Source organism: Schistosoma mansoni, chromosome W, assembly GCF_000237925.1.
Source record: "Schistosoma mansoni strain Puerto Rico chromosome W, complete genome".
Taxonomy (NCBI): Eukaryota; Metazoa; Platyhelminthes; class Trematoda; order Strigeidida; family Schistosomatidae; genus Schistosoma; species Schistosoma mansoni.
The window spans coordinates 18,578,612-18,602,894 of record NC_031502.1 but is presented as its reverse complement, the minus strand read 5'-3'; the positions used below and the strand labels follow the sequence as shown (position 1 = coordinate 18,602,894).

General features: G+C 36.7%; 1 protein-coding gene and 1 non-coding gene across 2 annotated transcripts; both read right to left on the bottom strand.

The window, feature by feature from the left end:
* Positions 1-1,245: 1,245 nt before the first annotated feature.
* On the bottom strand, positions 1,246-23,102 carry Smp_011990 (putative beta-galactosidase; the record flags this gene model as incomplete). Its single annotated transcript, XM_018788856.1, has 11 exons — positions 22,875-23,102; positions 22,249-22,399; positions 22,098-22,161; positions 19,965-20,059; positions 18,897-19,080; positions 18,569-18,630; positions 14,405-14,532; positions 11,368-11,518; positions 9,335-9,409; positions 5,966-6,040; positions 1,246-1,401 (listed from the first exon to the last, which is right to left on the bottom strand). Exons 1-11 carry the CDS (start codon positions 22,994-22,996, stop codon positions 1,246-1,248), a joined length of 1,263 nt encoding a protein of 420 aa, XP_018654357.1. The 5' UTR covers positions 22,997-23,102.
* Smp_tRNA_00502_Gln_TTG.1.1 lies at positions 9,760-9,825 on the bottom strand. Its single transcript has one exon. It is a non-coding gene (tRNA).
* Positions 23,103-24,283: the final 1,181 nt, after the last annotated feature.

Sequence of the window (24,283 nt, the reverse complement as noted above, 5' to 3'; positions counted from 1 at the left end):
GGCCTATTGATGCAGAGGCTACTGCTACATTAGTTGTCTTCGTCTGTATAGGATAGAAGGGTAAGGTCATCTGAGAAGTCTAAATCGTCTAATTGATTCTGAGATGTCCATTGCATTCCGTGCTTTCCCTCAGATGTCGAGATCTTCACAATCCAGCCATCGTGTGGCCACTCAACTAACACAGTCTGTAGAAGTTAAGGAACCTCGTATTGTTATCACTGACACCATAACTCGGTTTCATAAGCTCTTATTACGTTACAACGCTTCTTCACTATTACCCTGTACGGTGAAGACATTGCCAACTAACTATAGTGACAGTATAACCATTAACTTCAATAGACACACATTTTTTAAAAGGATTTGAAGTGTACTTCGAATATTAAATAGATTGAATTCATTTAGTAGCTAATTCGATCATCGGAGTTATGGATTTGACTTCTCAGTGGAGATTTCAACGATGTGTGGGTTCCTTATTTATAGCCAACAAAGTAATAATGTCAGCATTTATTTTTATGACAAGAACATAATCTGAATAAAAAGACCCATCACACTTATCTAGCAATTTACAGGCTGTTTACGAAGTGGGCTACAAGTTATAACTAGAAATTATATTCTTGCTATACCACGTACAACTTGAGCACTCGAACGTTAGAACCTTGCAAGTCGCAAGACAGAAGACAAGTGGGAAAGAATCTTATTCCAAACAGTGTCGAATATGATACAAAACACTCCGGTATTTATAATTTCTAGTAAAACCGAAATCATTACAGTCATCCAATTCGCGTGCAGTGGTTTTTAGCATTTGTCCAATCGGTAAGCTACACGTCGAAATTCTAAAATGTTCTTCCAAAAAATGATTGGATAGAATATCCTTGGCTCTTTCAGAGCTTCTTAGAGCTTCCTTGAGTTCATCAGTGGCCGTCCCTACACTACATAATTCATAAACACTAAATAAAACATGAAGCATGAATATGCTGTCACTTCAGTATCGTGCTTAAAATCAATGGAGTTCTAACATTCAACTACAACTCCATGCAATACTGCTTTAACATCCTGTTCTATATAACTCGGAATACATATATGAACACCCAGATCAAACGGAAATTGAATTCGAAGTTCCACCTCACAAACTGACTTTGGTTAGAAAACCAGTGATAAACAGGAAGCACTGGGCAACTGTCTTGTTTTAGCACAGGGATCAGTTGTCAAGGCTATGTATAAATATTCACATAACTGTGAATAAAGCTATTCTTCACAGTTATTAAAGTAAATGCTTACATAATGCCCAGATTTATCTCCAGTATAAACATGCGCTATGTCTGAGATACCAAAGAACTTCAGAAAAATAGATCCATTGCGTGGGACTGTTACAGTGACTGAATAAATCATAAAACCGTTATACTGAAAAGAAAATTTAAAAAATAATCAAGCAACATACAAAATGCACTACAATAAACAGAGTGTGATAAAAACAAATACACAAAATTATTGTTAACAATGAAGATTTCATAGCGAGTATTTGCATTTCAGAGTGTAAATCGTCTTATGAAATTCATATTCATGCTAGAATTTTGTCCTAAACTTGTTCCTATTTTAATTGCCACTGAAAACTAAGTGAATCCAATTAGAATCGTTCTCTACAAGCAACTGAAAAAATGGCATAAATATGCAGTTCTGGTATTTGCTAGTTTATGTTACATACTTGAACATTTCCATACACGAGACATCGGAAGCAAAACTCACTTGTAATATTAATAAAGATTTTAAATTAAGTTCATACAGAACTCTTCGTTAATGATGAATATGAACAAGTGGTACGACGAGAAAATAACAAGGAATTTTATCTTCAAGAATTAAAAAAAATTTGCTGAAAAGAAAAACCAGATTTGACGGGATAAAAACTGAATCCCGTATAGAGATCGACTTACTGTCAGATCTAATTACTGCTCGACAGTCAGCCAGTCACACGCAACGTAAACTTGTTGAGTGTAAATCGGTTAAATTTCACATACCCCATTAACCTACTTACTTACGCCTGTTACCCATCGCGGAGGAGCATAGGCAACACACCAGCATTCTCCATCCAACCCTGTTCTGGGAAATCCTTTCCAGTTGTTATTCATCCTTTTCATATCTGCTCCCATTTCCCGACGTAATATAGTCTTTGGCCTTCCTCTTTTGGGTTTCCCTTCCGAATTCCAAGTTAGGCATTGCCTCGGGATGCAGTTTGGTGATTTCCTTAATGTATGTCTGATCAACTTCCAACGTCTTTTCCTAATTTCCTCTTCAGCTGGAAGCTGGTTTGTCCTCTCCCATAAAACGCTGTTGCTGATGGTATCCAGCCAGTAAATGTTGAGTACTTTGGGTAGACAACTGCTTATAAATACTTGTACATTCTTGACAATGGTTGTAGTAGTTCTCCACGTTTCACCTCCGTACAGTAGGACTGTCTTGATGTTCGTATTGAAGATTCTCACTTTGAAATTAGCTGACAGTTGTTTTGAGTCCCATATGTTCTTCAATTGTAGAGATGCTGCCCTTGCTTTGCCAATCCTCGCCTTTACATCTGCAACCGATCCTCCTTGTTTACCAATGATGCTTCCCAGGTACGTGAATGTTTCCACCTCTTCCAGAGTTTCGCCATCTAGTGTGATCGGTTTGGCGTTCTCCGTGTTGTATTTGAGGATGTTACTTTTTTCCTTTATGTATGTTGAGGCCTATTGATGCAGAGGCTACTGCTACATTAGTTGTCTTCGTCTGTATAGGATAGAAGGGTAAGGTCATCTGAGAAGTCTAAATCGTCTAATTGATTCTGAGATGTCCATTGTATTCTGTGCATCCCTTCAGATTTCGAAGTCTTCATAATCCAGTCAATCACCAGAATAAAGAAAAAGGGGGAGAGTAGACAGCCTTGTCTGACTCCGGTCCTTAATGAAAATCCATCTAACAGCTGTCTTCCAGGCACATATTCTATTCTCTTGCAGCCTTTACCACCGTCGCTGCTAGTTCTTCCATGTATTTCTGCTTGTCGGCTTTAATGCTTTTCTTCACCTCCTTGTCTGCTTCTGCGTAGTCTGCTTGTGCCTTGACTTGCTCTGCTCGTGTTCGAGTGTTGTTAATTGCTGTCTTCTTGTTCTTCCTTACTTCAATCTTGTCCAGGGTTCCCATAGAGATCCATTCCCTATTGTGATGCTTCTTGCGACCCATCGTGGTTTCTCGTTCTTTCAGTAGATCCTGTAAAGCTTGGTACCTGTTGTTGATAGTTATCCTGAATTCATTGAGTTTGTTAGTATCTCGAAAGAAGGCTGTATTGAACCTTTGTAATGCTGTTTCCCTAGTTGTCCAGTGTTTCTTTAGCTTCAGTTTCATCTTGGCCACAAACAAGTGGTGATCTGAAGCTATGTCAGCTCCTCTCCTGGTTCTCACATCTTCCATTGTCCTTTGGAATTTTTTGCTGATACAAATATGATCCATCTGGTTCTCTGTGGTGTGGTCCGACGAGATCAATGTAGCTTTATGTATGCGTTTGTGTAGAAATATTGTTCCGCCTATAACCAATTTGTTGAATGCACATAGATTTGCAAATCTCTCTCCATTCTCATTTCTCTCTCCCAGTCCATGTCGTCCAATTACATCTTCATATCCTGTGGTGTCCACTCCAACTTTAGCGTTTAGATCTCCCATCAGGATGGTGAGGTCCTTTCTTGAGCACTTAGCTATGGTTGATTGCAGCTTCCCATAAAACTGATATTTATCGTCGTCGTTGCTATCATTTGTGTGTACATAACATTGGATAATATTCATTGTGATCCCCTTCTTCTTTGTTTTGAATGATGCTTTGATAATTCTGGATCCATGAGATTCCCATAACACAAGTGCATTTCGTGCTTATATGGACAGCATTATAACGACTCCCTGAGTGTGTGGAGCATTTTCTTCTTCGTGACCGGAGTACAGCAGCATCTCTCCCGTATCTAGCCTTTGCTGTCCAGCTTGTGTCCAATAAGTTTCGTTGATTCCGAGTACTGCCAATTTGTATCTCCTCATTTCCATTGCTATTTGACTGGTCTTCCCGGTTTCCCACATTGCCCGGACGTTCCATGTACCTATAAATAGTCTTGCTCTGGTTGTTGAAAGGGGCATCGGCCTCATGACGTCCGGAAAATCTCGGTTTTCATCATGAGGCGTCATAATTTAGCGAGTTGGTTTGTCTACGGGATGGGGTCGCTAACCCCATGTCCAACCCTCCTCCTTTACCCGGGCTTGGGACCATCAGTAATTCCAGAAGAGCTACAGGCGGAGTTATACCCCATTAACACAGAAATGAAATTGTAAGGGCAAATCTCAGAGTAGAAGAGGTAATAACAACATTAGTGGTAATGGAAAAAAAAGATTAGGCATCAAAGATACGATTCGAAGAAGAAAATTAAGTCAGTGAAATAAAAAGATTTGTAAAGTAATTTAGAAACTTAGGTTCTGAGGACAGACATAAAGTGAATGCAGCTAGTGCGATCAGTTATGAATCACGTCACCCAAAGTCGCTAACCATTTGGTCACCAAAATCACCCACACCTCGACCAGGTAGTCCACACTCATTCACACGGCACAATCTAATACTCAGTATATTTAAGGACTGGTGTTATGTATTAGTTTAGCCGCCCTTAGATTTCTTCCAGCATACTCCTACACTAACTATTTTCATCTGTCAACGTTGTTGAAGGATGGGTATACAGGCATCACACGTCCTAACCATCTCAGTCGATTAAGATTCACTATCTTGTCAATCGATTTCCCATCCTTACCCAGTGATCTGCGTCTAATCTCAGAATATCTAAATTGGTAGTCTAAAAAATGCACAGGCAATTTTCGCTGAAGATACCTATGATTGAATACTGGTAACTTACGAATATCTTTTATTCCTAAACGCCTCTTTTCACAAACATAAAGTAGAACGGAGGGGACAGTTATACAGTAAACTCATTCTTTGGATGGTAGTTGGATATCTCGTCTATGCTACAGATGACGCAAGTTGGCAAAATCCACTTTTAAGTAGATGCCCAAGAGGGTTGATGGGACTTTCAAAATAAGTGGTCGACACCCTCAACTACTTCGCTTCTTGAGTCAGTCTATATAATTATTACTAGCACTTATAGTATTGAAAATGAAGCGGAAGGGGGGCGTTCCTGTGCACAGATGAATATTTCATGCAAGAACAGTACAGTGAAATACTATAAAATTTTGGTAGGATATGAGTTGGGCAAACATAACACATCGTTGAGATAATAATATGAAAGTACTGATATTTTTAGCAGAATTCTATAACAACCAGAAGGCTAAGAAAGTATACTTCTGTGAAAGCGCATTACACACTAGAGAACCACCTGATTAGTGTTTATGATCTTTATAAAAGGCTTTAAACATGAACATACACTTACGTAATAATAGTATGTTGTATTTGATTTGTGCTCAACATTACCTGTACGATGTACAAAGGAAAACCAATAATAGATAGTCGTAATTTACTATTTAATGAAGAAGTCCCATTAAAATTTCTTCTAGTCATCATTCCATTTTATAACCACCACTTTTATAAATTTGAATTTGATCCACCATGATGCTTGAATAAATGAAAATTCTCTCAACTGTATACATGAAAGTAACCCAGTCAATCACAATACACTAACATAGATACTTGTGATTTACACAAACAATTCAGGAATGTACTACAAATAGAAGTCATATAGACATTGTTATATTATCATTATTATTATTATTACTGTCTCGCGTCAAGTTTATCATATTAACAAAACTACATAATGTCTTCTAGCAGTGTTTTAGTCTTTAAAAATATTTGCCATCCAGAAACATCCTCAAAAACAACTACCAAGACGATTGCTACAGATAGTGGATTCAAGTATTAAAGAGTTCATCAAAAGTCGATAAATTTATACTTTAAGCAGCTTACCTGTCGCAAACTTTCCATAATAAGAGGAAACTCAGAACGAGTAGCAGGAGCTTTATTTTCTAGAAGATGAGATTTCTAAATGTTTAGAAAAATAAAAGCACTATTATTATGAAGGTTTAATCGCAAACTAATAATATACACCCGGTTTCGAAATTATATTTATTAATCGCTCTAAAGACTAACCCATAGACCGAGGTAAAACCGTTCACTTTCATAGTTAAGACTTCATGGTTGTACACCGATCATCATTTCACTTACTACTGGGACATAACCTTCTTTCAGTTTATCTAATAGACTCAACAGTTAATATCCCAAATAGAGAGGTATGGTGACTAACGATGGAATCCAGAAGGCGCATTTCATCCTATATGGGACTCGTAAGGTGGATGTACCTGCATTCTAAAGTTGATGTTCACTCCGGGACTCGAACCTAGTACCTTTCCAATACCGAAATGAACATCAACTTTGTTATATCCGAAGATTAAATGATGGGTGACTTCCGGGAACTATTTATAGACTATCATATATATATATATATATATATATATATATATATTATTGTATGACTATTAAGTAACCAGACTATATATATTTTTTGACCTATTGACTAATATTATACAGTTTACTATTCTTAGGTTATTCCCAATTTATTAGTTACAATCTCTCACAATCATAGCCACATTTTGGCTTGATCTTGTATAATTGATATTATTAATTTATATTGTGTTGAGGTCTGGTTTGCTTGTATATTAACTACGTATGTCCGAAATACATTATCCATACAGTGGAAGTTGAGATTATGTTCTGGACTCAAACGGGCAGGGTTGGGCGAGAAAGACCAATAAGGACTCAGGGTTGACTCTAAACTACTCGTACTGGTTACGCGTCATTGGTATGGCGCAGTGTCAAGGTCATATAAATCGTGTTCAGATTGGTTGAGGTCCACCTGACTATCGTACCCGAGGGTTGGAGACTCTGCGTGACAATGGTGTAGGTGTATACACTCTTTGTCTTCCCTTAAACCGTAAGATTAAAATTGCTCCATACCTTTATTTCTACGCACCAATTCTTCCTATATTATATCCTTAAAAGCAATCTTTCTTTTATATATTACTAGCATTGAAGTAATTACTTCTATGAATTTGATGTTCACCTTGTTGTGCTAATGAGGTGTGGCAACTTGGACCGATGCATATATGTGCCTGGTCCTACGTTGACTGACTAATTGGCGATTAAGTCACGTGATAATTAACAGAGCAAAAGTCATAAAAAACTTTGAAGTCCAGATACGTCCAACTGAGTCCCAAACAGGACGGAGTGAGCATTCTGGATCGCACTGCCAGCCACCACTCATAATAATGAATTAGAGGTAATATCGAAGGGATCCACAATGGAAGTACATATGCCAAAAGAGACTGATCAATCCCAGTCAAACACCAATGGAAAAATTCAAACGACCAATGAAAATAAACCTATTAACATTTTAGTTTTGTTATTAAATGATTAAAAAGAATACATGTTAGCTGATTTGTGAATCAAACAACCAATCATCTACATGAGTGAGTACACTTAAAAACACTGCACCCACATTATGAACTTCCAAAGTGTAATTTGAAGAGACGTCTGTCGAAAATGCCTCCTGATAGTACTTTTTTTAAATAAACTGTTTTTTCCGTTATATACTACCCTTGTTCATTTATTTTCATGCATTTATTTGTTGTTGATTATACTCACCCTCCTTCCTTTATCTCTTCACAACGCCGTTCACTTATTTGTGTCGCGTATTTATATTGGTGTTCCTTATTAAACAATAGTTATGTCCAAATAAATACATAAAAAGTTGTCTACATTTTGTGATAATATTTAAATAAACAAGTTGAAGAAGGTCTGATCACACAATTATCTTTACCTTGAACATGCCCTGGTAATTTCTAATTTATTTTTCGTCCCGATTATCACTTTTCAATTGTAGAACTTATTTTCACATAAGATACCTTTGAATAGTAAATTAGTCAGATTGGTTGAAATGTGCCCAACCGAATACACCATATTTTTCAGATTAACTGAGTCATCGCACAACATTCGAGAAACTTATAAAAGAGGTTAACATACAAAATAATTATTTCCATTCTATTGTGGTGTGCGCTACTTATGCGGACAGACATAAGTAGTACGTAGCAGGAGTGGGAATCGAAATGCTTGCCAAAGGAAGATTGAAATAAGAAGAGAAAGTAAAACAGAGGGTAATCGGAATAACAACAGAACTGAAAGAATGACGGAGTGTGTAGAAGATAACTCAAAAAAGATATGCAAAAGATGTATCTAATGTATGATTTTCATATTTTACGAAGCCACCGCGTAATTTTGCGTTAAACAATAAATTGGTTTTCCACACCAAGTCTTTATTCACAACACTATGATTAGTTTTTGTTGAAGACAATTTTTTAAAATTGGGTAAAAATAACTTCCATGGTCTTTGGGAACTGTCATTCACAAGTAATGTCTAAGATATTTTCGAATTATATCGTGAATTTCTTTCCGCAATGAATCATCACTGTTAATTTCTTAGAAGATTGATTTGAAACATATGATGAGTAACTACAGTTTCTTTTCCAACTGTTTTGGTATTCCAATGATAAAAGTGGTTCATCTTTCTAACTTTTAATCACGGTGCTGACTCACTGATATCTAGAAATTAGAAAACACGATTTCTTTCAACAATGAAGTTCATATTGACAGACAAAATGTCACTGTTTATTTACTAAAATATTACTGATGAATATAACTATTTCCAACATCCCTAGTCCTAATATTTCTACATCTAAGTATGCATTTACGATAAAACACATCTAATATTAATTTGACTGATCGCTTAACTGATACAATAGTGTGTGCATTTAATACCATAATCCTTCAAAACAGCACAACAACAAAAAGTGTAACTAAGGAAAGTATTTAGATAAAAGAAAGAATAATCGACGAAAAGCAAAACTAATTTAACCGGTGGAAATTTAACTAATAAATTCCCTACCTTTTGTGTTGTAAAAGTAGGAAGTATGAATACACAGTTATAATATAGCGTTGCTCACTTATTCATCACAAAACGGTGAACGTGAGTTGTTCCATTAACAACGGAAAGTCATAAAACTACATTTCTGTTGTTCTATCCCATTACAAAATATAAAAATGTAAGAGGAAAACAGGACTTCGAGCATAAAACTGCAATAACTATTTACTGAAATCTTCATTTGAGTACCGATTAAACAATTTTACAATCTCATGGCTGACAATAAAACGCAGTCATTTATCTTGAGATCAAAATAAATTATGAGATGAAGATACGTTTATTAAGCGAAAACATTGACTTACAAATTTCATATTGACACAACCATACGAAATCTTTGTAGTATTTCTTGGCAACTTCGGTGGTTCAGTGCCTTTTCTCTTAAAATAAAACAAATGAAATTAAATAACAGATTTTACCAAGAGTGCTTAAGTAAGTTATATTACTATGTGTTATGATTAAAACAAATGATATTCATCACTGATGACTTACCTACAAAACCATAAATTATGGCTTTACTTCGTATTAACTCTGAAAACACAATGTACTCGCCAGCAATTTTGAGCCGAATCAAGTAGGTTAATTCCACCACTGACAAAAGAGGATCAACAAAACATTAAACAACTCATGGTAAGCAGAGATGGATAGTGGCTAGCAGTGGAATCCAGGACGCGCGTTTCGTCCTATTTGGGACTCGTCAGCTGGATGTACCTGCATCTCAGAGTTGGTGTTCACTCTGGGGCTCGAACCCAGTACCCTCGCTTCAAACGCCATCGCGTTATCCACTCGGCCACTGAGTCCTGATAGCCACTTGCTTGTGCGATGGGGTGAAGTTTGAATTCACTTAGTATTGTTTGTTTGGATCTTCCCATCGATGTGTTTAGGACTGCAACTCATCCCAAATATATCAGCAGTGTTACTACTCAAGGCGATCAGAAGGCTCTGTAATGTGGTGGCGTTTTCACCAAGTAGGACTGTCATCTGTATATTATAAATCGATAAGTAAACTTCCTGGTGGGAGATCGAACCCCAAAAAGTCAAATGAAGAAAGTGTTTTCTGTAGGAGGATATCCATTATAAAACTAAATAAAGATAGGAGAAGCGAGCAGCCCTGACGAACACAACTTGAAATTATCACTTTCGATGATAGTTTGTCAGAAGCTCTAACTCAACCGGTAGTGTTCGAGTAGAGAAATTCCACAGGATTAAACTACTTCTTTAGTATGCCTTTCAAAGACAAAAAAAGCCCAACAAAACCTTTTGATCAACACAGTCGGATGCTGCGTTAAAGTTAAGAAATATAGCTATGTTTGGGAGTCGATAGGTACATCTATGTTTCAGAACCTGAAGAGTGAATAATTGGACATTTCATTCACGCCCAGGCCTGAAAACAGCCTGGTTTGCTCTTCACAAGCACTAGTTAATTGTTGGATGATTATTGAAGCTAACACTCCAAACACTATGCTAGTTAAACTGATTCCTTTGTGGTTATTACGAGAGAATTTATTTCCTTTCTCATAAACTGGAACGATCTGAGATCAAAACCAGTCAGATAAGGTTACATCTAGTTCCCAGACTCTAGCTAGGATCTCAGTCAGTTTAGGAGCTAAAAGTGGACAATGATCTGTAAAGATATTTGATGTTAAGCCCCCAGGGCCTACTGCTCTACCTTGCTTTAGATAAGTTACAGTTTTTTCAACCTTATTAAGAATTGTGAACTTGGGTCGATTTTCCATGAAGGTTGTTTGGAGATAATAAGTAACTGGAGGGTAGCTAGAGGCCGATCGAACTGTTTCTTAAAGTGTTTTATTCATCAGTCCGACCCCCTGAGCTTAAAGTGAATAATAGTTCCATCTTCCCCAGAGTCAGTTTCAATAACAGCTGTCTTTTTAACGTACCTATCAATCAAGCAAAGTGCAGTTTTTGTATTAAACTAGTTAAAGGTAACCAATAGACAGAAGTGAACAGTTGAATGACTCCTGTTTGTTTAATTGTTGAACTTATTTATGAATTTAAGCACTTGCATACAATCACCTTGCAATAAAACATAAATTAGGGTTTGCTCTTGCCACACCGAACAACATACATTTGCACGTCATTGTATTTTATCATAATAATTCACAACTATTCCCTGTTACTATAATCACTTTCGTATGCTTCCCGGATCCAGTGGAACGTTTTCGATAGATTAGATAGTAACATGCCAGACAATGGTAGTTAGTGATTTTAGATGCTGTACACTATAACATAACTACTTATGTACACTAAAATAAACTTGGGACAAAGAATGAATTTCTATATCGAATTTTCATGAATTATAAGAAACAAGGACACTTACCCGGAAAAGTAGATCTCTTATTATCATATATTTTCTTGTTATATCACCAGCTTCACTGATTGGAGCATCATAATCATAACTCGTAATTGATGATTCAGGTCTTGCACCACCGTTCCAAAATCCAAAATTAGTTCCACCCTGAAACATATACCTTTTTAAAAAAAGAATACTGTCTCAAAACACAGCTAATTAGCGTTCATTTAGTTCTACAAAACCCTAACAGTTAAATTGATACACAGTATTTTCACAAACGACAAAAAAGTCAAAATGTATGATCATTCCAAATACATGAATTATATCCTAAACACTAGAACCAGATAAACAGGAAGGAAATAACTACTTAGCTATTACTACTCTTCGTAAGAGCCTTCCAATTTCCACTTCTAATCAGCATAGCTGATACTGAGTATTCAAAATATGAGAAATATTTTGGCATCTAGCACTTCGCCATACCACGGAAATCATTATGAATAGCAAATAAGTGATGATGCGCACTGATTAATCCCATACCAGGACGAAACGGCTGTCCAGTACATCCAGGTTTTCAGAGGTGGTGGTCTAGCTTGCATCAACTCGTGATTTCAACCCTGAAAATGAAGACTTAACTTCTACAAGTTTTTACTTAAATATTCGATGTATAGTGCGGCATCTTCCCTCTGAAACTGAAGCTTGTACTTAGACTGGTCACACAATGTTTAGCTGCCATAGACATACGCAAAACTTCTGTTTCTTTGGGACACTAATTTAGACTCTGATCATTTCGTGGTTTGCTGTTAGCTTATCATGCGCTTTAGTAATTGAAAAATTTGTCTTCCTAAACAGACTGATATGAGTAAATCAGCTAAAGTTTCCGGAGTAATGAAATATCAAGTTAAGCTAGGTTTAAGACTAGCCACAAGATCTCTGAAAAGTGTAGATGAGCATCGGCTGGGTTTGCATGACACCAAAAAAATAACGGGTAAAATCGTTTATCGCTTCACTAAACGCCTGGCCTATAAGCACTGGGGAAGATAATTTTGTTAACCTATTTAAGGCCCCGTACACAAACACCGGGAGAGGAGTGAGAGAGTACAGCAACCTCTTTTTATTGCTACACTCGAGCAGGTGTTGAGTAAGATTTTCCAAACTCGCTATTCCTTCTCCAACTTCCGGTTGATGATATTCAGGTAACAGCTCTGGTGGAAAAACATAGTGATGTATGTCTGTTAACGAAAGAGAGACTTTCCTATATTGAGTGAGTGAATGACATTGTCTTAAAATTGCACTTGATCGGTTGCCAATCAGTGTCTGTAAGTATGGTATGTACCTTGCACCTTCTACATGTAAAGTAATTTCACAAGACTGACAGGAGTCTTTGTCTTCATCCACACTTGATAGTAATGCTTGAGAAGTAATCAAAACGTTCTTTTAACTGGGAAGTTGTGTGAGTGTTGGTGGTGGTGGCATGACTGATGTGATTAATCTACACATAGTGAAAGTTCAAGTGGTTCATACTCATATGAGCCACCTTTGGAGCTTTAAAATGTCGGGTTTACAACGCTAGTAAAACCCGACCTTTAGGCTGATGGTATTCTACGACCCGATGTTCGATTATCGTTGTTTCCGGAGAGTCATTGACATACAATGACAACACCATGTTAGTAGTGTTGTGGTTCAACAATGTGTATTTCAGCACAGTGATTATATTTTAATTGGTGGCACCATCTTGAAACACGTGCTTCTGTGACTTGGACATATTTTACGGATGTCGTAGCAGTGACTTTTACATAATGCATTATTTGCCAACGCTAAGACTGGGTGTGAAGCGAACAAATAGTCAGTTCCTGAAATAAAGCCGTTGTAAGAAGCAAAGCTGTATAGAACTGGTATATCTTGGTCTATCATGACTTCCTGGCTTGATTCTTGGAAAAGGTGCAATTCAGTGGCTTGTGATGCTATCCGATATGGCTCAAAGTAGCAGTCAATAGCGATCCTGTTGCAGTCTTCTTTTATAATTTCTGCAAAAACAAAATGAGCTCCCTTTACTGAAATAAATCGTTCACGGTTGTACTCTTTAATTGTATCTCTAATTATAGACCACTCTTAGTTACTGATTCTTTTCTCAACTGTACTTTCCTGCCCTTATTTTCCCACGTTATTTCTTTGCTTTGTGTGCCGCATACGAGTTTTGGAGACCAGGTGTATCAAGATTATGTGAATAGAGCAAAATAAAAATACTATCTAATACATGTCGCACTTTTTACTTGAAGAGCTGAGTAATCAAGAACTAAACGCGTAAATGACCCATATTTATTTAACACAGAACAGTTCGGAATACGACATTTTATCATTTACAGTATGTCATTATATATACTTTACATTTATGAAAATTTACTGAAGTCTATTCACAATTATTAAGAATAAAATCAACTGACAAACTGAAATATTGTTTTCTTTTTCAATGAGAAATAAGTCGATCCACCATACAACACCTGTCACTGAAAATCAAAATGACGACCACTTATTTAGCCAAGTGCAACACTAATGACTTGAAACCTGAATTCAGTCAATTTACATCAACTTAAGTATTCCAATAAGTATTTCATTGAATAAGGAAACGGACTGAGAATTATAGATAATTTCAGTGGTTGCAAATACATATGTGCTAAGTTCCTAAGTACAGAAGTCGGCGGAATGTAAGCTGATTTAAAAAATTAAATTATGTTACACTTTTAGGTGGTAAAATGTTTTTAATGACAAACAAAACACTACTCAAGTTTCCTGAAGTGCATAATAAATGGTTGCTAGGGTAAGTAATGTTACATAAGTATTACAGAAGTACGATAAAATGTTGTGGCTTCAGTTATGAGATTAGAAATTGATCATATTAAAGTCAGCAATTAACTGTCAAACATGTAGTTACCTAGAAAAGCGATTAGACTAAACATTTATGAAACCTAGAGGTTAATGAAAAGCTTTTACAGAAGATGACTTTCGTTTTCCTAGAAAACAAATTGATAAACTTTAAAATAAATAAATAAAGCGGAAACTAACTTACATATTTACGTTGACTCTCATCGAGTAGCTGATTAGGCGATTCAGTCCATCCACCGCCCATTCAGGATTAGTTTTATGATGATCCCCGCCCCACACGTCTAACCAACCAACATAATATTCACTATTTACCTTATAACATGAAACAAAAATTCGTTCACATGTTAACCTTTCGTAATCACAATAGTGACTTGGTTTATTATAAAGCCGCTCCAGTTCCTCTGAGTTAAAAATTACATGACTTGTAGATTCCAGACTCTATTAAAATAACTAGAAGTAATTACTGCTAAAAAAGTCCTAGCTAGTTGACCAACGGAACTAAGTCAGCAAAGGATGTCATATAAATAGGTTCTGTTTCTTTCGTATCACAATCTAGTACAGTCAGCATAAAAAACCTGATTTTTGAGCTCATTCAGTCATGGTTATCAAACGGTTGTGGGAAACTATCATCAGATTACTTCAGACTAAACAGAATTATCATTGAAGTGGTCTAGAAATCTTTAGCTTCACTTCGATAGGGCAGTTTATGTAGAAAGAACTCTTTAGTACTAGACTATTGTCAGGATTTATGGAAACTCCTCTCCCTACTTGACATTTCTGTGACAAAATCCTGATGGTGTAACAGTAAATATTTCCTTTGAAGACTTCTCACCATCTAGAACCGATCAATTTTACATATCATATTTGACCATCGAAATTTATGAGCAATGAAATATAAGTTCTTCAGTCATATCCAGTTACATCTGTCATTTAAATCGATGGAATCGTTCCCAATTATTTTAGCTCACAATTATGACAACCTTTGTACAACCAATCAAAATAATTAACATATATTTTGTGTTTCATGAATAATACTTAAACAATAAATAAACCATTTTCAAAGCCAAGTTTTCATTATTCACCAGCAAATATTTTTTCACAATAAATTAACACAAAAATATTAACATTAATTTGGATGAATTCATATATAGGTTACCCTGGTTATGAATTATGACGTAAAAGTTGTGAAACTTGTTCGATACTTCTAAAATCATACGTAGATAAGCGAACAGAATAACATTATGTTGGTATCAATAATTTTAAATAGTGTTTATCATTATGAATGAATTATACTGCATTAAATAATTAATGACCATTTTAAACAGCCATGAAGTTCTACCTTTTGAAGACATGTCGAAAATGAAGCTCATTGTTTAGCGAATGCGGCAATTTGTTGGTAAGCTTAAATAGTATTTTTGACCGAGTTCTTTTGGTCAGGTATGCTATACAATCAGTGAATTAAGATAGAGATATATGTATCATTTGTTTGATAGTTGGAGGAAGTATGCAAAAAATCGTAGAAATATGCTGTGCTTTTTTGTATTAACAGCAACGTTGATAAAGCCAGAGACTTTGCAGAGCACCCAGCCTGATTCACTAATTATTTGATTTGAAGACCATAGCCATGGACTACTTAGATTGAGAACAGCCTATTGCTAAGGCTTATTCAGTAGACAGAAAAGTCACTTACGAGTAAGTATCTAATCCGTGTTAGTTGTAGACCAATCATCATAAATCAGGTTTGCGCTCAGAAATATGGGTAATGTTTATGTGACCATTTTGAAAGTTCGGCACGAACTACATAAAGGGAATGAACTCTTTAGAGCTCTTACACATCAGTTGACTAAGGTGGTAAACATTTATTTTCAAATTGATATGATTATCCTCGATAACTTTCACAAAGCGAAAGGAAATAGTCATGAAAAAGAATAAATTCGGTGTTCATCAACGTGAAACCTTGAAGTTGGTGTTTTTAATCATAACAATAACAATTCATGCTCAATTAAGGAAATTGACTGGTAATGGCGATGGTTAGAAGAGAGTTTTATTTATTTATTTAAACACATACACATTGGTACAAGGGGGTACCAGATATATATGCGCCACACAAAACAATGAGAATAGGAAGAGAAAAGGGGTAAGATGCATATATATATATATATATATATGAGTAATGATGGGGGAAACTGAAATGTACAACCAGAAGAACTCTCTCAGTTAAGAAAGTTATAACCACTATGAAGAAAGTAAAAGAAGGTTACAGCAGGCTCGCTACTCGCTTCTATTCTGAGCCATATCTGATACCGTCTCTAGCCACTGTGTTGCACCATCTCTCGGACCCCAGCCAGGGAGTCGGGAAGTACCAACAGAGGACAGCCCTTTGCAGCTTTCTTTCATACCATGACACCATGCCATACATTGACCACCTCCCCGCTTTTTTCAACCAGTCCCAGAGTCGGCAAATAATGCACGACCTATAATTCTCTGGGACGACATTCGTAGGACATGTCCAAGCCACCGAAGTCGGTGTTTCAAGATGGTGACACCAATTGGATTGTTGTCTCTGTGCCCAAACACACGATGCCGAACCTCTGCATTACTAACATGGTGTTGCCACTGGGTGTCAGCAATCCTTCGGAGACAATGATGATCGAACACAGAGTCGTCTAACATCCTCAACTCGGAGAGGTCAGGTTTCACAAGCATAGAGCGAATCTGCTCTCACCGACGCGTTGTAGATCCGACCTTTTACAGCCAGACTAACATCATGAAGGCGCCAAAGATGGCCCAGATTGGCATAGGCTACTCTAGCTTTCACTATACGTGCATCGATCTCATTACTCACGCCACCACCAGCACCTATGCAGCTACCTAGATACACGAACTTCTCGACTACTTCAATCTGATCATCATCCAGGGTGAGTACGGGATTGGAATCCTGCCAGTTTTGTAGGAGTACTTTGCACTTTGAAAGCGCAAAGCACATACCGCACCTGCGGACACTGATTGCCAACTGATTAAGTGCGGATTGCATGCCTTAGGCATTATCGCACAGTAAGACAATATCATCCGCATACTCGAGGTCGAGAAGTCTTTCTCCAGGCAACACATCCACACCGCCATTACTTACATCCATCAGAGCTGTTTACAGAATGACATCGATGGCAAAGTTGAAAAGGAATGGTGAGATTGGGCAACCCTGCCTAACCCCACTGCTTGAATGGAACAATGGAGAAAGGTGGTTAGAGGCGGCCAAACCAAAACATGGCATCAGAGCTTGAAGTCACTAACTTCTCGTCTGAGCCATGTTGGTAGATGCAGACTACTTGGTTGGGGTCCACGTGACTATCGTAACCAATAGTTGGAGACTCTGAGTGACATGTCTCAGGATCGATCACAGTAGAGTAGGTGTATACACTCTTTATCTTCCCTTAAACCTTGAGATTAAAATTGCCCCCAAGTGCCCTGGTACGGACGAGAGTGGGGAGAGTTCGCTCTCCCTCTCCAAATGCTCTCATATGGCCAGCGAATATATAGCCTCTGTCAGGGAAGTCCTACTCACTGCCTTCTCATGGCATTACTGTTGTTTACGAAATTGAGAGGACGAAAAGCGAATATCCGGCGCTTTAACCGGGTTGGTGGATGTGGAGTGTCCACCTAGGGGGTTGGAAAACCCTGATTCCAAACCAATGGTGCACATGGGCTCCAGTATCCTGAGGGAACAAATGGCGTACGAATCAATCATTGATCACCGGCTACCATGGGACTGCATCTCCTCACGATGCTCCACTGCCTTGTGGACTAGACCTTCAGGTCAAAGGCTCGGGGTGTGGCCCCCTAAGAAAACCACCTGCTTCAGTCTGGGCACCTGGGCAGTATCACAGCCCTCACACAAATCGAATGAGATTTGTGAGGCGCATATGTATCTGGTGCTTCCTTGTACCAATATTTATGTGTTTAAATAATAATAATAATAATAGAGATTAAAATTGCTTCATATCTGTCTTTCTTCCTATACTATATCCTGATATATAATCTTTCTTTTATATATCACCACCACTAAATTAACTACTCCTATGAATTCGGTGTTCATTTTGTTTTGCTAATGAGGTATGGCAACTTTGATCGATACATATGTGTGCCTGGTCTTACGTTGTAGCTGACTGACTGATTGAATTAAGGAAATAAATTTAATTTCATTTCATTCAAACACAAAAATAGTATGTGATTTTCTGATTAATCTAAAAAGCACACTAAAGATCAGCATAGTGGTAACTTATTTGGTAATATGTTTTGGCTTTCAAAAATGCTATTAATCCATTCATTATAATTATTCATTAGCACTTACCCAGGGTTGATTCTGTCGGAAATCCTCCAATACTTTGAAAACCTTAGGTACAGGAGCAGTTGCTTTACAAAGTGAGAAAAAAACGGAAGACCAATTAATAAAAAAATCAGAATAAAATGAAAATAACTTTATTCAACACATGCGACTGATCAAAACACAAAATATTTCAGTCTGTGACAAATCCAAATAATCCTAGCCAATGCAGTGTTTTACCTCAGATTATAACGTAATCTGTGTTCAGGGAATAACCAGCTAGCATAATCTAGTATCAAAATAAATACAAAATCTTAATAAGCATAGAACTTAAATCAAGAAATTAGAAACATACTAGGACCAAAGTTAACTGTTGCTAGATAGCGTTTGTCAGACGAACCACATTTTAATAAACCGTTGGATGGACCATCCGATGTAAAAATTATGACATTTTCCCCCAAATGTAGGCGTGCTAAATTGTAAAGCTCTTTTAAGTATGTTTCGTCGCATGTTGAATAGGAGCCATATTCATTTTCTAACTGAAAATGGATAAATGCAAAGTCAATAAAACAATGGTTGATAATGCAAATTGATGGTCGGTGGGTTTTCAAAACCGTTTTACTTCATATTTGAGTGTTAGAGAATATATCATACCTAAGAGTTTGAACTATCGGTTCTAGACTCAGTAAAATAGTCAAATATGAATAATTATACAAAACTTCCATTTGTGGTTGCTTCGTATTTAACTCGTAACAAAATGTTTACTTTCGGTTTGATCTGATAGACTCCAAAAAGTGTAATTCTCAATGGACAAATCAAATCAACGTCTCCAAGTTTCCAAAAAAAGTTGAGTGGTCAACAACAAGTAACCCTTCGCCAACTGACAACCCAACATCAACAAATTTTTTAACTATGGTAGTCTTGAAGTCCCTAGTCAGATTAAATATCAGTCGATTAATTATGCATAACAAAACTAACACCATCATCTCAGGCTAGTTTAAATACTCAATCTAAGTGGTCGCCCTGCTTTTATTTGAAGTTTCTAATAATAAGTCTGATCAACTTTGAAACATATGGGTTGTCAGGCATCGAATGGGTGTCTGCATAATAACATGGTCGGTTAAATGTCTGAAGATTTCCAACATGCGAACTGAGGACGTGTACATATTAGGGAATTCAACATCAAATTTCATAAGTGAAAATATTTTCTTTTTTTTACCAACCGTCAAGAATTCTATAAAAGTTGTGGTAAAAGAAGGCACCTATCAGTAAAGCATATCTGTGGTTTACATGACAGACATAAGCACCCATTAGTTTTACTGAAACCTCATAATGACTCTCAACTGACTCTGACTCCTTCAACTGAGAATGCATTAGTTAAATCCTGAAACCAATGATGAAATTAAATAAAGTAGTAGTTTACCTGCACCATAATTATCGGCCCACCATTCTCATAGAGAAAACGTTTCATACTCGGTAACAAAACATTGAACCACGTCGTCACAAACTTCATATATTCTGTTGAAGAATACCAATTAAAAATGATTTGTTTCAACTGTAATTGATATGGTGAGTGTAGTAAAAGTAAACATAAACAAATTAAACAATTCCATCCGCATTTACAATCTCTTCGCAGTTTGGCTTGATAGTTCGCAACAAACCAATCAGTGCCGTTACAAATATCTACACATGATGTCTTCATGGGAAGTAGACGACTTTCTAAATCAAGTTAGTACTAAGTGGGAATTTTCGACTGTCAACGTAATGCTATTCAAGTAACAAATTTTATTCAATACGGCACGAACTTAAATAAACCGAAGTAGCCGGATCATAAGCTACTGAAAGCGATAGTTGAAACATTCACTTAGCGTCATTTGAACAGCTACATTGTACCCACCATTGACACTATTTCTATATTTGTATTTATTGATAATTGTTACTCTGATTGGTTTTATGAACTTCAGTTATTCGTAGCCTTGGGTGTGGTACACTTGGAAACCGTGTATTACTTCATCAGCTCCTGTGACATACTACTTAATTTAGGAATCCTCAGACATGGAATCGCTATTTACAGTAAAGCAAGAAGTTAACATGTAGGTTTGATGAAACTGATCATAATAGTTCAGTGTAGCAAAAAGCCAGCCTACAATTATATTGCGGTTTTTATAAGATAGTGATAACAATAGTGGCCTCGCTCGGCACTATAAATTTTGTTAAAAATTTCTCAGAAAACCACTGTATCTGTTACTTAGTTCTAACAAGTCATTTGATAATTTTATCTTATTTCTATATCGTTAGATAGTGTATTGCTTAATAAACCAGGTGTAATTACTATGAACAATCACTTACCAAACATCTTATGACTGAAAGCATGAGTTGAAAGAAGGATAAGAAATTTAAGTGGTAAATAAAGATATAGGACACTTCAGTCTGTATCCATTTAGACCTCAACCAAATTTATCGTTCAGAAATATAATTCAAATTCGCTAGTTTTTAATATTAAATTTCAAGTACTTAATAAATTACTACTCATAAAAATACTATTAGACATGGAAAACAATACAACTGCAGATCCAGAGGGATAATAATAACAATAAGAGCCAGAAACGTCTGCTTACATCAGTCAGTCAGTCACTCAGCTACAACGTAAGACCAGACACACATATGTATCGGTCAAAGTTGCCATGCCTCATTAGCACAACAAGATGAACACCGAATTCATAGGAGTAGTTAATTTAGTGGTGGTGATATATAAAAGAAAGATTATATATCAGGATATAGTATAGGAAGAAAGACAGATATGAAGCAATTTTAATCTCAAGGTTTAATGGAAGATAAAGAGTGTATACACCTACGCTATTGTGATCGATCCTGAGACATGTCACGCAGAGTCTCCAACCATTGGTTACGATAGTCACGTGGACCCTAACCAAGTAGTCTGCATCTACCAACATGGCTCAGACGAGAAGTTAGTGACTTCAAGCTCTGATGCCATGTTTTGGTTTGGCCACCCCTAACTCTCTTCCAACCATCCCCTATACTAGTCTGCATATCGCGTCGTGGTAATCGGTGTTCAGGCATATGTAACATGTGGCCCAATCATCTCAGTCGATGAAGATTCAGGACTTCATCAACTGATTCGCTATCATTCCCTAATACCATGAGTCTAACCTCACTATTACTTACCCGGTGATCCCAGCAGATGTGAGCAATATTTCTAAGGCATCTGTGATCAAATACTAGCAACATACGAGCATCTACTTTTAATGGCCACATTTCACAGGCGTAAAGTAGAACAGAGCGAACTGACGTGTAATACACTTTCTCCTTAACTGATAGAGGGATATCTTGCCTTTACCAGAGGTGACGTAAGTTGGTAAAAGCAAAACGAGTTTTCTGAATCCGTGCAGGGATTTCATATCTGCCTACATTGCTTCAGCAAGATAAATTCCACTGTGAAACTGATAGTCTCTGGGTTTATCTCATCTTTAAATACACATATGATTTCGTAAGTAATCTACATGATCAGTTTAGTTAAACACCACTAACAAATTACCTGGATCACTGGAGCGTAACTTCATTAATGGATTAATCCGTAAAAGCCAAACTGGTAGGCCACCCTGAAACGAAGCAAAAAGTCTACTTAAAAGCAGAATTCGTTGTGAATGAAACACTAAATACATAACGCATTGGTATTTCGGACTCACAAAATCCCATTCAGCACATATGTATGGTCCGACTCGGGCAATCACCAACAGATCTAAAGATGTAGCCAGCTCCAAAAACTTTTCCAAGTTTCGGTCACCATCAAAATCATATACACCCTTTTCGGGTTGATGGAAATTCCATGGTATGTAACTGAGTAAAATAAAGGTTAGTTGCTAAATAAATGTGTTATTAATATTATTCGCAAATTATGCTAGATGAAGGGTATTTATTGTAACAAACATCAACAACTTAATTGCAAAACACCATTTGTTTTATTTCAGAATCAGTACAAAGACTCATACCATCCATTTCCTGTACTACAAAAAAAATCCACGATATCACATTATCTGGTCGATACCTTTCGTTTTTATTAGAGCAAATCATAACGCTAAGTTAAGCAAATACAACAGTAACCAAACATGATAAAAACTCCGAAAACTATCAGCATTTATTCAATGCATAGAACCACTCTTATACCTAATAAATAGTCATTACACTACTGGCAGAGAGTTCATAAAACACTAACTGTTGGTGCAACTTATTTGGGCGTACAAATAATCTAAAAGCAGGAAATTTTTAAAAAAAACACTATTTGAAATACTAGTATTAGACACTTGATACTCACATCTGAATGGCATCTAACCCAGCGGCCTTCATTTTGGAAAGTCGATCGTGCCAGTACTCCTCCGGAATGCGAAAATAATGTATACTTCCGGAAACATATTGGAAAGATATATTATCTTTCATAAACACATGATTGTAGTAGTCGACAGTGAATGAACGTTTTGGTTTGTTACAGTAACAGGGAAATAAGACTAACGAAATGATGATCAACGAAGAAAATGTTTTCTCCTGAAAGGAATGAGAGAAAAAATGTACCACATAAATCCGGATCTCCACAATACACTTAGTATGTATTTTAGACTACCAGAGGTACCATTAATATTCTTCTGTACTGGAAAACTAACGTGCCTCTAACAATAGCAGAAAGCAGAGAACCCCCCCCCCAAAAAAAAAGAAAAAAATTCTTGCAATTCTTTGCGTCAAGGCCCAAAAACAATTTTAACTAAATGTACAAGAGTTCACATAACGAAATTAATGTTCTCAAGATTATACGAAAATTGTTTTTCATATGTTAAGATCGATAGCTTTGATAGACAACTGAACTCCCCTCTTTTTGCCGAAAGTTTATTTTACGTCTGATCGTCTAGAAAGTTATATTTTAAACCAATACATAAAGTCATGGCCATACTTTTGGGATTCAGAAATCAGGAAAATAATCAGGTCTGATCCTAAATGACAAGTTACCAAGCTGCAATATTTACACAGAAATTAGAGGTAGCAATCACTAGCTTTGCACTTCCCTGATAATCAGCTGCTGCATGCCCATATATATCGTTTTGCTAGCATACTGAAATAATTCGTAAGATTACCGCAGATCTGGATTGCTATTTCAGTTGATCCAAGATGTTCCATACGCCACATGTTGTAAAGACCACTCATAGGCTACCTATTCTTCTTATATTTACTGATGACCTCCAAGGAAGACGAGATTCACCGGTTTTTATTTATGCTGACTACAGAACTGTAGTCACCAGATAAGAGGACGATATGTAACTTTGAGCAGTAGTTTGTCATTTGTTTGGTAGTATAGTTGTATATTTAACGGTTACTATTAGTCAGAATATTCAGTTTTAAAATGAGTTTAAGTGACGTTCAAGCATGACGAGTGTTTCTTGACAGCCTCTATATGCACGGCCGTAGATTCCTGTTATATTTCATCGTAACTCCAGGTACTTTATAAGTTTGCTTCCATCCTGGAACTACAGCTCCAAATATTAGGGAAAAGACAGAAATTCTGGGGAAATATCGAGGGAATTTCCCCAAAATTGTGAAAAACTTCACGGTTTTATAAGTATAGACAGATTCCCCAAGAATGCAATAAGATTCTGGGGAACTTTTTTGGGTTTTGGTGCCATTTACCCAAAATATTCTATCGCGGCTTCTCAAAAACGGGTCAAATTTTCCCCAAAA